Genomic DNA, 15,703 nt, shown 5'->3' on the forward strand with positions numbered 1-15,703 from the left:
CGTTCAGCTACTGCAATATGAGGCCAAAAATTGTGTTGCTGTTGTTGTTTATCGAAGTTAGACGATGAATACAGCAGAGACATCAAAGACTCTCAGGAGAAAAGAATGAAGCAAGAATGGAAGTGGGGAAGGTCAATGATAGATCAGAAGAGCCGAAATTTAAAATGCAGGCGTAAGAGAAGAGTGCGGGCTGATTCATCATTCGTGGAGCTGGATCTAGGCAAGCGACTGTGCCAGAAGGGCGAGGGCTGCTTGTGAGCAGAGCCGCTGGCTACCCCGTGGCCCCTGCAGTTTTCGTCTCCGTCTCCACGGAAAGCTCACAAATTCTGCGACTGTGTCACCAAACCAGGATGAGATGAGAAAAATAAGGACATATGCTGACTTTTTCATCATGCTAAATTTATTCTGTTTAAAGGAATGCCTTATATTCTGAGATTATATCCTTCCTTTTTTTAGTCCTAAAACATTTCTTTTATGAGGCGACAGTGAAAAGAGATGATAATTGATACTATTCATGTGCTTCCTTGGCAACTTAGAAATTGCTCCCTCTATGCTCAGCTCTCTTCTCCTTTTGGTTTGGCCCTTACGTCTGTTCATCTCCTACCCAGAAAAATACAGACGCGATGGTAAATGGTGACCAAACTTTTTGGAACAAACCTCTGTTAATTAACGTACCCTTCAAGGAGAAGACTTGACAGAATCTTACTTTTCCTTCTTCGTAGCGTTCTCCATAAAAATGTTCTGCAAGGATATCAAATTAGTCATAACAACTACTGTTCAGTGCTTAATGAAACACTTCTTCATAACCTCTGACAATTTGACAGGAGTGAATTTAATAATAGCAATAAATACAGATGGGACTACATAAATCAAGGAAGTCCTGATGCAAAACTCTTGCTGGGTGAGACGGCCTCTCAGCTTGCTCATCTGAAACGAACCAAGAAATCAATTATAATGACGATCATGGAAATAAGGGGAAAAAATCAAAACAAAATTCATGCTCTCAGACAGAACACCTTCGTTCTTTTTACCCCCTGCTTACTTCTCTAAGGCTGGAGCCGACAGACAGAGGAAAGGAAGCTCCCCAGAGGAGGCAGTGTTCAGACTGAGGGCTGGGCTTCAGACCCGCTGTGAAAGGGGAAGGCAGCGTGGCTCCGCCCCCCCTCCCGTGAGCCCGCTCAGCCGTTTACATTATGTGGCAATGCAATGCGGGCGCTTAGCATTTAGCCCAAAACTTCCTAAGTGGAGAGCAGGCTTAAGACCAACTGTAGCGGGACACCTGGGTGGCTCAGTCAGTCAGTCAGTTAAGCATCTGCCTTCAGCTCAGGTCATGATCCCAGGGATCTCGGATGGAGTCCCGCATCGGGCTCCGTGCTCAGCAGGGAGTCTGCTTCTCCCTTTGCCTGCTGCTCCCCCCTGCTTGTGCTCTCTCTCTCTCTCTCTGGCAAATAAATACATAAAATCTTAAAAAAAAAAAAAAAAAAAAGACCAATGGTAGTATTCTCAGTTCTAGGCAAACTTCCAACCTAGCCTCACCTGTTTTCCTCTAAAGTGGAGGCAGGTTCTCCTCCCCCCTCCGTTCTTGTCTGAACCTCTTCACCTCCCAGCACCTCCCGTCTCAGGAGGAGTTTGCCCGGGATGACACACACCACTGCTACCGATCTGCTTATGGGAAATCACTGGCCCCAGCCCCGAGTACTTACAAAGCTGTGTCTCTTTGAGGACCCTCATCCTTTATGCACAGCTAAAAGCAAACACAAGGGGGATGAGTTTGCCTGCTTTTCTAAGGCTGTGTATAAACATTGTGAACGCACCAATGTGGCTCAAGGGATAGGAAGCCCAAATGTCTGTTACTCTCCTACCGAGAAAACTACTCATCAGTCCAGAGGTGGCTGGAAACACAGACACCTCTGCATGGTTGCAGGGCTTACGTTTTCGGCCATATTAAGTATTTCTATCGAACCTACAGAAATGTAATTCTTAAATCAAAATGCTTTCCCAGGATTCTTAGGTAGTTGAATATTTCTTATTACTCTCCTTTTCTTTCTTTCTTCCTTTTTCTTTCCCCCAGGAAAAAAGTTGCTTTGGATTGGCACCAGGGGGTGGGTGTATTTCTTCTTGGGAGACATTGTTGCCCTGAATCACGCCCAGTTACCATATGTTTCAGGAAGAATGCATCTCGCTGCATAACTAACAAGCCTAGACCATACTGGCCTTTTCTTAGAGGCTTCCTGTGGCACTGGAATAACTGGTGGAGCCAAATGCAGGGCATTCAGCTATGCACACACACTCTGCACCAAGCTACCCAGCAAGGCGAGCCACTCAACAATGCAAGCTGCAGCCCACGGCCACCAGGGCCTGTGGCTGCTCTCAGAAGGTGAGCAGCAAGTGCCACTGCTTTTCATGCAGCTCTCTGGACCCACAGCAAACGTTTCTCTGTATATTTATTTATTATGCCAAAGGCACCATAGCAACGAGAAGGGGTAATTTAAAAGGAAGAATAATCAGCCCTCAATTCCCTACTGCTAACACCACAGCTATTTTCATCCAGGTTTTGTTCCAATGCATTTCCATTCTTTGTTAAAGCTGTACTCATAATAACTGTACAATTTTTATTCCCTTGAGCAACTTCCATCTTAGATCTTTAGAGAGACCAGACTGTCCAAGTATGGTTCCCAGCTCCATAGTCACGTTGACAGCCAGTTCTCTGCCTGTATGGACATGGCTTTTTACCTAAATAGCTTAGAATACTTAAATACCTTCATTATTCTTTTTCTTCTAGCAATCAGTCCAAAGCACAACGTCAGAAAGACCACAGTACACGCAGCAATAATGGGTTCTATCGGCATCGTCACAGTTCTATCTGTTGGAGATGCAAACACAAGGAACAAGAGCCAACATTGAGATGAGTCTAGTTTATGTACTTCTGCCACGTCCCAGCCACGGTGCCTTCACTTAACACGGCGCATCCTCTGAATTAAAGCGTCCAAACCACCCAAGAAGGTAGGGGTTACTCCCTCATTTTACAGGCGAGGAACCACTGATCCAGAGTCACAGAACTAGTAACTCGCAGAGATAGGCGTTGGATCCATTCCTTTGTGGAAGGATAATTTACTGCAATATGAATCACTCCCCCAAACAGGAAGTCAGACCATGTTGTGCTTTCTTCATCCAAAATGTCTGCCACACAGAAAGCAGAAATAGGCTGAAATCAATGGTTTTTCCTGCACTTTGAAAAACCCAAAAGATATTAGGAGATATCTCCAAGGGGGGAAATAAAGGAGGGAGAAAGGACTTAAAAGCAAAAAGAGAAAACTTGAGGGGTGTCCGGCTGGCTGGCTCAGTCGGAAGGGCATGCAACTCTCGGTCTCAGGGTTGTGAGTTTGAGCCCCATGTTGAGTGTAGAGACCCCTTAAAAATAAAATCTTAAGAAGAAGAAGAAGGAGGAGGAGGAGGAGGAGGAGGAGAGGAGACAAGTGGAAGAGCCTGCTGGACTAAGGGCTCAAGAGGCCTGTGGGCCCGAGGAGCAGTACTGTGCTGGTGCCCCAAGCAGGTGACAAGACATTCCACAGGGCGGCTGTCTGGTGCCCCTAGGGAAGTAGGACTCTAAGCACCAGCCTTCCCCACCTTGGCTAAAGATGTTCTTACCTTTCTAAATGACACGGAAGTGCAGAGTCTACTTCTAACTTGGGCTAGAAGGAGATCGGCAGCAATCATGTCCGCCTAGACATGTTCCCTCATTTTCTGAACACCTGGGAACCCCCGAGCTGTTTTGTTCGTCAGGCACGATGGGCGCCGTGCCTATGCTTGCAAGCTTCCCAAAAGCCTATGAAAATAGTTGAGACCTGGGAAAAAATTGGTTCCGGGATTCCTGGGTGGCTCAGTCAGTTAAGTGTCCAACTCTTGGGTAAGTGTCCAGCTCACTCTCAGGTCATGATCTCGGTACCCCCGCATCAGACTCCCAGCTCCGTGCAGAGCCTGCTTCAGATTCTTTCTCCCTCCCCTGCTGTCCCTCCCTGCTTGCACTCTCTCTCTCTCAAATGAATAAAATCTTAAAAATATACATATATAGGTTCCAAAATATGAAAATAAAGTGGCAAAATTAGTCAAAATTAATAAATGTTGAAACATCTATAAAATGTAACTTTGTGTCAACTGTAATCCAACTGTTATATAATAATAATAATATTCAAACCCCAAGAACCAAATTAATAACTTATTTATAATAAAATTTGAGATATATGCAAGTTACAAACATCCTTTCAACATTTTAACAGAAAGTGTACTTAACGTGCTTCATTTTAATGTTTGCGATGATATGGGATGAAACTTTTTTTTAAAAGATTTTATTCACTTATTCATGAGAGACAGAGAGAGTGAGGCGGAGGCAGAAGCAGGCTCCTCAAGGAGCAGGGAGCCTGATGCAGGACTCGATCCCAGGACCCCGGGATCATGACCTGAGCCTAAGGCAGCCGCTTAACCATCTGAGCCCCCCAGGATGAAAGCTTCAAAAGTAACAGTGCTTAATTAAGATCAACAAAGACATTTAAATGACCCAGTCTAAGCCCCTGGAGTCACCCTAGGAGGGGGAGGGGCTCCAATCTTGGCCAAGATAATATTTTAGAAATTTATAAGAGATAAAAAGTGTGCTATTTATTGCACAATTGAATTCGTAGATTGAGTGTAATCAAGACATTTTTACTGAACAACTACTGTGTAGTGGTGCTGTGCTCAGTCCTGCAAAGAATCGGCCGCGGAAGGCTCCTGCCTGCAGGGAGCTCACGTGCTGGTCGTGAAACAGACATACAACAGACAGAACCGCAGACCGAAGTCAGTGTTAGAAAGGACACAGGTTCACACGATGGTATCTGACAGGCAAAAGGTGGGGAGGAGGGAAGAGGAGACTTAAATCTCATTTCAAAGCCCAAGGCCTATATTCTTCAAGGTTATAAAATAGGGTTTATCCGGGGTGCCTGGGTGGCACAGCGGTTAAGCGTCTGCCTTCGGCTCAGGGCGTGATCCCGGCGTTATGGGATCGAGCCCCACATCAGGCTCCTCCGCTATGAGCCTGCTTCTTCCTCTCCCACTCCCCCTGCTTGTGTTCCCTCTCTCGCTGGCTGTCTCTATCTCTGTCAAATAAATAAATTAAAAAATCTTTTAAAAAAATAGGGTTTATCCCTTCTTAATTGTGGGACGCACTCACCACTTACCTTTTACTTGTTTTCTTCTTTATTATTTGTCTGGTTCCTGCTCAGGATAATTAGGGGGAGTAAGTAGACTGAGCACCCTTTACTCTTGCTCTCTTTCAGCGGTTACTTAAAATTTTTCTCGTGAGGGTGCGAGTTGCTCCAGTACCCTGGAGAACTTCCCGGCGGGCCTTGCCGTAAGCCCTGGCTCTATAACAGCCAGCCCTGAGAGACACCAAAGGGCCCTCACCTTCTTAGGGACCCCTTCCCCTTTCAGTGCCAAGGAAAGATGTCAAAATGGAGGGGAAGCCAAGGAAGGATAATTAGGAGAAGAAATCAGAAATCAGTCACAGCTCTGAATATTTTTACCAAGCTGAATAAAAAGAAGCCACCCATGGCAGCTCTCACTCCATAAACGAGCTGAAATAAACCGCCTGACCCACAGGCTCACTGTGGATTCCAAGTTTCCCATGACAGCGACTTTGGCAAGTTTAAGTCCAAGGCCCCTGGATTCACCCTCGGAGGGGGAGGGGCTCCGATCTTGGCTAACATACGAGTTGAGGAATTTCTAGGAAATAAAAAGGGTGCTGCATCTCTCTTGCTGTCCTGTTCTCCTCTCTTATTTGTAACCAGAGTTGGTATTTTTTCCCCTCCGTATTTATTAGGCAAGATGATCCCAACACACAGGCTACACTCGCGGGCTCAGGCTCCGGGCTTTCACTTGTAGCTTCGCGCGGCCTCCTTTAGCAGCGACCCTGCAGAGCGCCGGGCCGGGAGGGGCTCCCAGCAAACACATTGACCTGAGCGCCGGCGGCCGAGCGCTCAGCGCCGTGAAGGCAGCCCACAGCCAAGGAAATCACAGAGCAGGAAGAAATCAGAAAAACAAGTTGGTTTGGAAGAGCTCCACCCCAAACAGGATCCTGCCCACCAAAAAGCCAAGTTGCCAAGCTAGCATCCTGCTTGCCACACGAGTTGTAGGGGGTTTTGTTTTGTTTTTTGTTTTTGTTTTTTTTTATGGCACAGAGCACTTGTGATTCCTTCTTGACCGAGACGGATGGTGCAGCTCCCTCATCTCTGCACGTAACTTTTACAGCCGGTGAGCATGGCCTGGCCAGAGGTCCCCACCACCCATGCTTTGGAAGGGAGGTGAACAGGCCCGGCTTCAACAAGGTGTCTCCTCCGCCACTTCTGATCCCAAGAGTAGTTGGGTTATTTGTGGGTTTGGTTTTGAAAGCAAGCAGCCCCTGGGCACACCGTCACCGCTCGGCAGGACAAAGTACTGACCGCGCCAGCGATCACAGGAATGGGCATTCAGCTGGGTTGGTGTCCCTGACCTCCCCGTGAGGGCGAGGAAATAAGCCCCGTGGTCACATCGTCCAACATTTCTGGCAGGGGTTCAGCTGGCTTCCCAGGCACTAGCAAGAAAGGCAATGTGTGGGCACAGGGAAGCAAACGACAAAGTGAATAATGTTCTAACAAGAAGTAGGAGCCTCGGCTTGCTTGGCCGCTCTTAGTGCTCTGGCCTCGGAGCAGCAGATGTGTGCATGAGCATTTCTGCACCTGCTGCACCAGGTATCTTGCCTTTCTCTTTCTCATTTTTTTTCAGAAAAATGAAATTTTATTTCAACCAATCCATATTATCCAATTAGAAGAAGAAGGGACTTACTAAAATGTACCCAAACTAAGGCTTTCTAACCAGAAAAAGAGCTTGCCCGAGTTTGCAGATGACATGGTCTGATAGGTCTCTCAACTTCATAATTGCGGTTTTAACATGAAAGCAAACTTCAAAGATTTTTTAGTATGTTTTGGCCTGTGTATTCAGCAACTAAAATTGACAGGTAAGGGTCTTAGTACATGGTTGTTTCAAATTAAAAGAGATGTTATCTAAGAAAACTTAATTATATTAACCAAACTTTCAGAATCTGTATCAAAAAGGAAGTTATTTTTGAACTTGGATTCGTAGCAACAAAGGATGATTGACAGGCTTGACTGCTGCCAATTTCCGTCTCGCGCTGTCCTGCTTCAACGTCCAAAACTTTCCAGGGCTAGGGCAGTGTCTGCAGAAGTCCTCGAGACTCTACATCCTCTCCGGGTCTTTCCTGCTGTGCTTAGACTGTGGCTTCCTTTATCCTGCTACCAAGACGGCCGTTCATCTTCCAGTTATCACAGCTGTATTCTGGAAAATCTGTTTTCGTGCTGCTCACCTCAAGGTCGATTTTGCCACAGTAGCCCGTGGTAAGTGGAGGTATAGGAACCCTGGTCTGCATTCCATTCGCTCTCTGACCTCATTTCTTTCTCCTGTTTTCCTTGCTTTCTCTGCTCAGGTCCCCCTTCTCTTTGTGTATGAATGAAGAACACTTGGAACTTCATTTGTTCCCTGTTACTTATTGCAAGGGTGAAAAATCTGGGTAGGTGTAGCATGAAGCCAAGAGAAAGACCTTTTTTGCACCATCTTCCCCCTTCCTCGCTACTGCTTGGGCTATAGATTACAACTTCAGTGTTAGGAGTGATTTTAGAGACTCATGTTCTTACCTACCTTTCTTTCTCTTTGTGTTTCTTTCTTTTTTTTTTTTAAGATTTTATTTATTCATTTGACATGACAGAGACAGCCAGCGAGAGTGGGAACACAAGCAGGGGGAGTGGGAGAGGAAGAAGCAGGCTCCTAGCGGAGGAGCCTGATGTGGGGCTCGATCCCATAACGCCGGGATCACGCCCTGAGCCGAAGGCAGCTGCTTAACGACTGAGCCACCCAGGCGCCCCTCTCTTGGTGTTTCTGACATCTCTTTCTGTTTGTCATTAGGCTGTAAACTCAAAAGTCCAGTTCCTATGAACTTTGTTGCCCAGGAGAATTCATGAAAGGTACTCCTCCCCAAAAGCCAACCAGAATTGACTTCCAGCACTTGGTTCTAAAAAGGACCTTTGCTCAAAAAGCGGTGTTTTATATGGAATGAGTACCCTAAATGGAAGAATTGGAATTCTTAGTGGAAATTCCTTGGCTCGGCATGACTCTCCGAAGAAAATCATAGCTACTAATCGTAATTGTCATCATCATTTGTTGCCACAAAACTCTTTATGAACACCTGTTCTGACTTTTGGCTTACTGTTACTTAGAAGGAGAGTTACCTTTGACGATGAGGTGGAAGTCCCTGGTCTCCATCTGCAGGGATGAATTTGCAACACAGCTATAGGTTCCATTGTCGGATTTCTCGGCTTTGGTGATGGACAGTTGAAGAGACTCACTCGTCTGAAGGACTTGGTAATTTTTCTCTAAATTCAGGATGCTACCGTTTTTGTACCACATCATTTGAGCCGGGGGGTTGGATTTCACACTGCAGACCAACTTCGCATCACGGCCTTCCTCAACGGTTTGGAAGTCATCTCCACTTAGAATCGGGGGAACTGCAAGACCCAAGCATTTAGGTTGAATTAGTAGGTAAGCAGTAGTTTACTGTCAACGTTCAAGATCTTCCTTCAGTCTTTCTCACGCAGTCATTCATTCATTTGACAAAAATTTATTGAGTACCTACCCTATGCCTGGACTGCAAACTGGGGATACAATGGTAAAGAACATATATCCAGTTCCAAACCTCATAGAACTTCTATGTGGTAGAGAAGATGAACCACGAAACAAATGTATATAGTAATGAATCTGGGGCACCTGGGCGGCTCAGTCATTTAAGCGGCCGAATCTTGGTTTCGGCTCAGGTCATGATCTCATCGGTGGTGGGATCAAACCCCATGTCTGGCTCGACACTCGGGGAGGAGACTGCTTGAAGTGTCTCTCCCTCTGTCCCTCCCCCCACTTGCACACACGAACACTCTCTGTCTCTCTCTCTCAAATAAATAAATCTTTAAAAAAAATAATGAAGGGCACCTGGGTGGCTCAGTCAGTTAAGTGCCTGCCTTCCACTCAGGTCATGATCCCAGGGTCCTGGGTTCGAGCCCAGCATCTGGCTCCCTGCTTAGCAGGGAATCTGCTTCTCCTTCTCCCTCTGCCTCTCCCCCGGCTTGTGCTCTCTCTGTCTCTCTCAAATAAATAAATTAACAAATAAATAATAAATAAAATCTTTAAAAAACAGAAATCAGAAAGAAATATGTAAAAAAAGAAATATTTAAAAAATTGTAAAAATAATAAATCAGGACGCTTGGGTGGCTCCACCGGTTAAGCGTCTGCCTTCAGTTCAGGGTCCTGGGATCGAGTCCTGCATCAGGCTCCTAGCTCAGCAGGGAGCCAGCTTCTCCCTCCCCGCCTACTGCTCTCCCTGCTTGTGCTCTCTCTTTCTCTCTCTCTCTGACAAATAAATAAATAAAATCTTTTAAAATAAATAAGTAAATCATAAAAACTAATGACTCTGTACCAAATAGACAATGCATAACACTACCTAATAGTATAAGCCTTGAGTCTTTGCTCTCTGAAACCAATCTGCACTAATATGTTGGAGAAAACAGTATAATGTGAAGGAAGCAGGGATGCAGTTGTCCCTAATCCCATCCACGCCATTTACCGTGGCCTTGAAAAGTTACTTAACTGCTAAGTAACCGCTCAATTTCCTCATATAAAAAGTGGGATAATACCTTCACCTGCTGTAAAGATTAAATGAGATAATGCCTGTAAAGCATTTATCACAGTGCTAGTTACTACCATTGTGGCGGTGGTGGTGGCGGTGGCGGTGGCCACGGTGGTTTTGAGGTGTCCTCACATCCTCTCTTTTTGCATTTTATCCAACCACATTTGCCCCGGCCACATTTGCCTGTGCATGCTTGCTTTTCCTCAGTGATCCTCTAGAAATAATGTCCTCCTCCCAGAAGGTGCTCCACTCATGGCAACGCTACCATCTACGGAAGGTATGAGCTTTCGAGACTCTCTCATCCCTCCGTGTGAGCAAGTCCTTACTCCCTCCATGATAAGGGCAGCCGTAGAGACATAGATGCCTGAACACATTTACCTTCACTAAATAATTCCAACCCTCACCCCCACTGGGGCTTTCCAACATCTAGGAGAAGAAATGGCTGAGCTGACTCTTTTTCTTCTCCATGCCCCTTGCATTTTCTTTTTTTTCTTTTTTAAAGATTTTATTTATTTATTCGACAGAGATAGAGACAGCCAGCGAGAGAGGGAACACAAGCAGGGGGAGTGGGAGAGAAAGAAGCAGGCTCATAGTAGAAGAGCCTGATGTGGGGCTCGATCCCACAACGCTGGGATCACGCCCTGAGCCGAAGGCAGACGCTTAACCGCTGTGCCACCCAGGCGCCCCAGCCCCTTGCATTTTCTGGTCAAGGTGCAGAAGAGTAAGAAAGTGCTTGAAAAGTGGGCAAGAGGAAAGAGAGAGAGGTGGAGAAGAGGAAAGAAGGAGTTTGTATAATCTGCACACTGAATAATGAGACCCTGAGTAGGCTGTGCTATTAATAACTCTTTCAGAAGAATGACATTTTGTTGCTCTTTGGAATGAGCTTGAAATTCTGTATCCATATCCAATGAGGATGTTACATGGTATTCAGATATGTAGGAAGCTGCTAGAATAGACAACATAATTACCAAATATACCATAGCGCCTGTGGACATGTCCTATCAGTTGTTCCTTTTTATTTAACTATTTAAAGTTAATTTTGAAGCCTGTCAGCTATACGTGAGTATTCCCTTTTGGAAAAATTGGTACATTTCGGGTGAAGTTAAGGTCCTCTTTGACTCCATCTTGTTCACTTCCTGGCTCCCCAAAGATACCCACTGCTATGAGTTTAATGTAAATCCTTGCAGATCTTTTTTTAAAAACCAGTTTTTTAATACATATAATGTACCAATAGGAAATACATTGTATTGTTTTAGGAGGCTTATATAAAAGACTCTATTCTCTCAATAGCTTGCGTGTTTTTGAGATATATCCCCATTGAACCACAAAGATCCAGCTCATTGGTTTTAGCGTGTTACTGTGTAACACAGGACTCTTTAATCATTTTACTTGATGGGCACTGTTTTCTTTTCTTTTTTCTTCTTTTCCTCCTTTTTTTTTTTTTTCTTCTTAGAGAGAAAGAGTGCGGCTGCAGGGGCAGAGGGAGAGAGAATCTTAAGCAGGCTCCACACCCAGTGCAGAGCCCCACAAGGGGCTCCAGGCAAGGCTCAACATGGGGTTCCACACAGGGCTTGTCGGGGGGGAGGAGGGCTCAGTCTCACACCCTTGAGATCATGACCTGAGCCGAAATCAACAGTCCGTCACTTAACCAACTGAGCCACCCAGGCGCCCCTAAGCCAAACCAATTTTAAAAAGGCAAATAACCCAATAGAAAAATGGGTAAAGGACATGAGCAGGCATTTCACAGAAAAGAAACATGAACAGCCAGTACATTTATGAAAGGGTGGACATTTAGAAAATGAAAATAAAATCTCACATCAGGCTGGCATATTCTCAGAGTCTGAGGATACTCAGTGCTCGTGAGGCTGGGGGGAAACAGGCACCCTCATGCGTTGGGGGAGCATAAACAGGGCAATGAGACAACACCAAGCAAATGTGAAAACGCACACGCTCTTCGTCCCGGTTCAAGTATCACTTGATACAGTGCAGACAACACAGACTGGCTAGCAGCGTCTTCCCCTCACTCACAAATGACATTCAGCACCACCGAAACGGACACCGACTGGTCCCTCTGCAGCTTGCAGGTAAAGGTGACTCCGTTGTCATTCTCACTGATGGAAGAGACACAGACAGAGCTCGAGTTGATTTTGTTGCCAGCTTTCAAATCCACTGTCCCCTCTTCTCGGTACCAGAGCAGCTCTTCCTCTCGGGTGTGGTTTTGAACAGCACATTCCAGAGATTCTTGGGAGCCGAGCCCAGTGTCCAGAATATAGTTCTCGGTTCTATCATTCACAGTTAAAACAGAACCTGGGAGGGCAGGGAGAAATTAACCTAGAGTGAATGACCTAAATGGCGTAAACGGGGGATTGGTTCAACAAATCACGTTACACCAGTGCAATGAAATACTCTGCAGTAATTAAAAACAGTCCTATTGATCTCTATGATTTTACAGGAGAAAAGCTCCATAATGTATTATTAACTACAAGAGGGAAAATGTTCAAATGATGGTTACCAGATTTTGCTGCACATTGGAATCACCTGGGGATCTTTAAAAACACTGAGGCCTTGGCTCCCACTCCCAGACATTCTGACTAATTGATATGACTGCAATCTGGGCATTGCATTTGCAAAAAGCCTTCAGGCGATTCTAATGTGCAGTGAAGTTTGAGAACTACTATGCACAGAATTAGCCCACTTACACACACACACACACACACACACACACACACGAATGCATGCATGCATACACACATGCATTTAAGAGGAAAAGTCTTGGGAAAAACCTCAGTGTGTACACTGAATAGGATTGGTAAAAATAGAGAGAAATAGTAGAGATATGCTTTCCAGACTTAAACTGTTTACTTCAAGGGGTTGAAAGTAGCAAAGGAAGGGGATGGGAGTGGGGAAATACAAGTGAAAAAGGACTATAACAAAATTGAAAAATACTTAAGACACAACATTGTGAATAGGCAGAATGTAAATTCCATCTCTAGTAATTACTCTAAGTATATAAACATTGAATATGGGCCAAAGCTGATTTGAAAAGATTTCCGATTAGGTGATAGGATTGTGGAAAATGTGGTCTTGCATTTCCGATGTTTGAATATTGTTTTGGCAGTGTAGTAAAATAATTGATGTTTTAACAGCTGCGGTTTGTAGCATAGAAGAGTTGTTGTAGAATGAATGATCAGGATATATAACCGTTGGTTTCCATCTCTGATTTTCAGAAATCCATTCACTGTAACATACCTGAATTTCCGTTCTTAACTCCCTGGTTCAGAAGCAAGTAACAAAAGCTAAAATTAACTTTAGCTGCCACAGACTTGCCCCCGACATAACATTTGTTACCATGGTCTGTAAACACATGAACTTTTCCTTTAATATGCATGAACTACTGGTGAAAATGATGTGATTGCTGCCTAGCATTTTTTAAAAATCTGGAAGAATATATATCAAAACGTTGTTGAGTGGTTATCTCCAGATGATGGGATTTCGTTTTCTTTTTTTAAAAATAGATTTTATTTATTTATTTGAGAGAGAGTGAAAGCGAGAGAGATCACAGAGCTCTGGAGAGGGAGAAGCAACTCGCCGCCGAGTGGAAAGCCCTATGTGGGGCTCGATCCCAGAACCCTGGGATCATGACCCGAGCGGGAGGCATCGCTTAACCGACTGAGTCACCCAAGCGCCCCGGGATGTAGTTTTCTTTATTCTTTTTTTTTTTTAATTAAAGATTTTATTTATTTTGGAGAGAGAGGGACAGAGGGGGAGAGAGAGAAAGAGAGCACACGCACACACGTGCACAGGGTGGGGAAGGGAAGAGAGAGAGAGGGAGAGAGAGAATTGCAAGCAGACTCCCCCCGCTGGGCCTAGCCTGACAGAGGCCGATCCCATGAAATCAAGAGTCAGACACTCAACTGACGGAGCCACACAGGCACACCTTCTTTATCCTTTTATATATTTCCTTTTTTTTTTTTTTACAATGACTATGTATTACTTTTAAAATCCGGGTTTGTTTGGGGGAGGGGATCTACTTCCAGGTTGGAATACAGAACAAATGCAGGAAAGATTTTCCTGGAAGTGGTATGCTCACATAAACAGCAGAGTTCATTTCGGATGTCGTTAGTAATGAAATGCATTAAAACGTAGAAAAATTGCGCTGTGGCTCTAGAGAGAATAGAATATTTGCTCTGTCTTATCATATCAGACCCATAAAAATATTTTTCCATTTAATGTCTTATCATGTTGTCTGACTCCTCTACTCTGAACCATACCAACTGTGTATTTGGTGATTTGGGTCTTGGATTTTTCCCAATGCCCGCTGATCATGTTATAATCGGAAGTGTTTATTTACAAAGAGACCAAAGGAATACGAACTTACTTGTCACCTCACATGGCAGAAAGAAAATCACTAAGAGAAGAAATCTGCCCATTCTCATTAGGCCACTGATGTTCCACGCCATCTTTAACAAATTGACGTCTGATCTGCTGGGGGAGAAAGGGTGTAGTTGGTTCTGTACTTTGGTCTATGCTGAGTTTATGAACCTTCCTCTTGTCTGTTAATGCATTTAAAATAAAATCCCAGATGAGTCATCCCAGCTGTAACAGTACTCTTTCTAGTTTTTAATTAAACAATCTTGTTCTGATTACTGAGTTCAAAGTACTTTTAGTATTAAGGATTTCTTTTTTAAGGCAAGAAGAAGAAAACCACAAGGAAATAGGCTATAAGATACAGGGCAGCTGTAGGGCAGCCCTGGGGAAGGTAGAGCCGGTCTTCCCTGGAGAAATTGATAGAATGTCATTTTAACAGAAAGAGAGAAGAAACTTGCTTCGTTCACAGACAGTCTCTACCGAACTGTAGTAATTCTGATTTTGAAAGCCTCTCTTGGGCCATTTTTGTAAAACTTGCTCTCTGCTAAAGAGCGTTTTTGAGACTGCTCCAAATCCCATAGACTCAAATGGTTCATACCTTAGAAAACCCTCAATTGCAACATGGCTTCTAGTCTGAAATCAGGTTAATCTCTGCTTTCCCCCATCCCACCACCATCCTTCCCCTTGGAATACGCGTTCCCCTTAACCCAGTATAGACTAACAATTATACATAATAAAGTCCTCCCTTTTTTCCTCCTATGCTTTTGCTGCTGCTATCTGTCTCCCTAGATTCTTCGATTTCATTTGTGAAAAGCATAGGTATGTATTACCTCCTTTCAAGAGTACCGCTATAAATACGGTAGAAACACATGTTGAACGCTTTCTAGGCAGCTGGCACTGTGCGAACCACTCTACAGACATTATTTCAATCTCGATGAAGTGCCTAACAACCCTCTTGAGGTCATTTCTAAAGGTTTGGAGAGATTATATAATTTGCCCAAGATCCTGAAGACAGGAACTGTCAGGGCTAGGATTCGAACCCTGGACTCCCAAGGCCAGGCTCTTAAGCACCCTACTGGGTCGACTGATATGCTCCTCCTTTAAGAAGCTGCCATTAATCCCTTCTGAGCCCTGGCCTCTCCACAGACATTAGCAACTTGTAATTTTGTCCCTTTAATACCAATCCTAACCTTCAGGAGCTGGAATATAATTCAAATATTCACCTGCCCAGGACTTCTGTAGGCAGGCCCTGCTCCACCCCATCCCAACAGCAGCAAGCTTCGTTCCCACCAGACTCACCCTTTCTGACTGGCAACCCTAGGTCAATATTTCAAGAAGATACAGTTAGTACTAACATCAATTCTTTTGGCACGCCTGGGTGGCTCCTTGGGTTAAGCGTCTGCCTTCAGCTCAGGTCATGATCTCAGGGTCCTGGGATCGAGCCTCTTGTTGGGCTCCCTGCTCAGGGGGCAGCCTGCTTCTCCCTCTGCTCCCAGCGTGTGCTCTCTCTTCCTATCTCTGTCTCTCTCTCTCAAATAAATAAATAAAATCTTTTTTAAAAAAATCAATTCTTTTGTAATT

At 44.7% G+C, this 15,703-nt stretch overlaps 1 protein-coding gene across 2 annotated transcripts; it reads right to left on the minus strand.

Annotated features, from left to right (window-relative positions):
* Positions 1-810: 810 nt before the first annotated feature.
* Positions 811-14,259, minus strand: TMIGD1 (transmembrane and immunoglobulin domain containing 1). 2 transcript variants are annotated; one of them, XM_045773470.2, is made up of 6 exons: positions 14,133-14,259; positions 11,783-12,061; positions 8,310-8,585; positions 2,760-2,863; positions 1,704-1,744; positions 811-927 (listed from the first exon to the last, which is right to left on the minus strand). In XM_045773470.2, the coding sequence occupies exons 1-6, from the start codon at positions 14,212-14,214 to the stop codon at positions 924-926; spliced, it is 786 nt and encodes a 261-aa protein (XP_045629426.1). In that variant the 5' UTR covers positions 14,215-14,259; the 3' UTR covers positions 811-923. The 2 variants fall into 2 exon arrangements, with proteins under 2 accessions (XP_045629426.1, XP_087710790.1); XM_087854664.1 differs by lacking the exon at positions 811-927 and having other exon boundaries at positions 1,700-1,744.
* Between the last annotated feature and the right edge of the window lie 1,444 nt (positions 14,260-15,703).

This window comes from Ursus americanus, chromosome 23 (assembly GCF_024610735.1).
Source record: "Ursus americanus isolate L20-20 chromosome 23, mUrsAme1.1.p, whole genome shotgun sequence".
Lineage (NCBI taxonomy): Eukaryota > Metazoa > Chordata > Mammalia > Carnivora > Ursidae > Ursus > Ursus americanus.

Excerpts from the sequence above, each read along its gene's own strand:
- TMIGD1 (XM_045773470.2), bottom strand. The coding sequence starts at position 14,214 with ATGGCGTGGAACATCAGTGGCCTAATGAGAATGGGCAGATTTCTTCTC. Across the intron at positions 12,062-14,132 it reads TCTGCCATGTGAGGTGACAA|GTTCTGTTTTAACTGTGAAT; the intron begins GTAAGTTCGTAT and ends CTGCCCTCCCAG. Across the intron at positions 8,586-11,782 it reads GGTGGTGCTGAATGTCATTT|TTCCCCCGATTCTAAGTGGA; the intron begins GTGAGTGAGGGG and ends TGGGTCTTGCAG.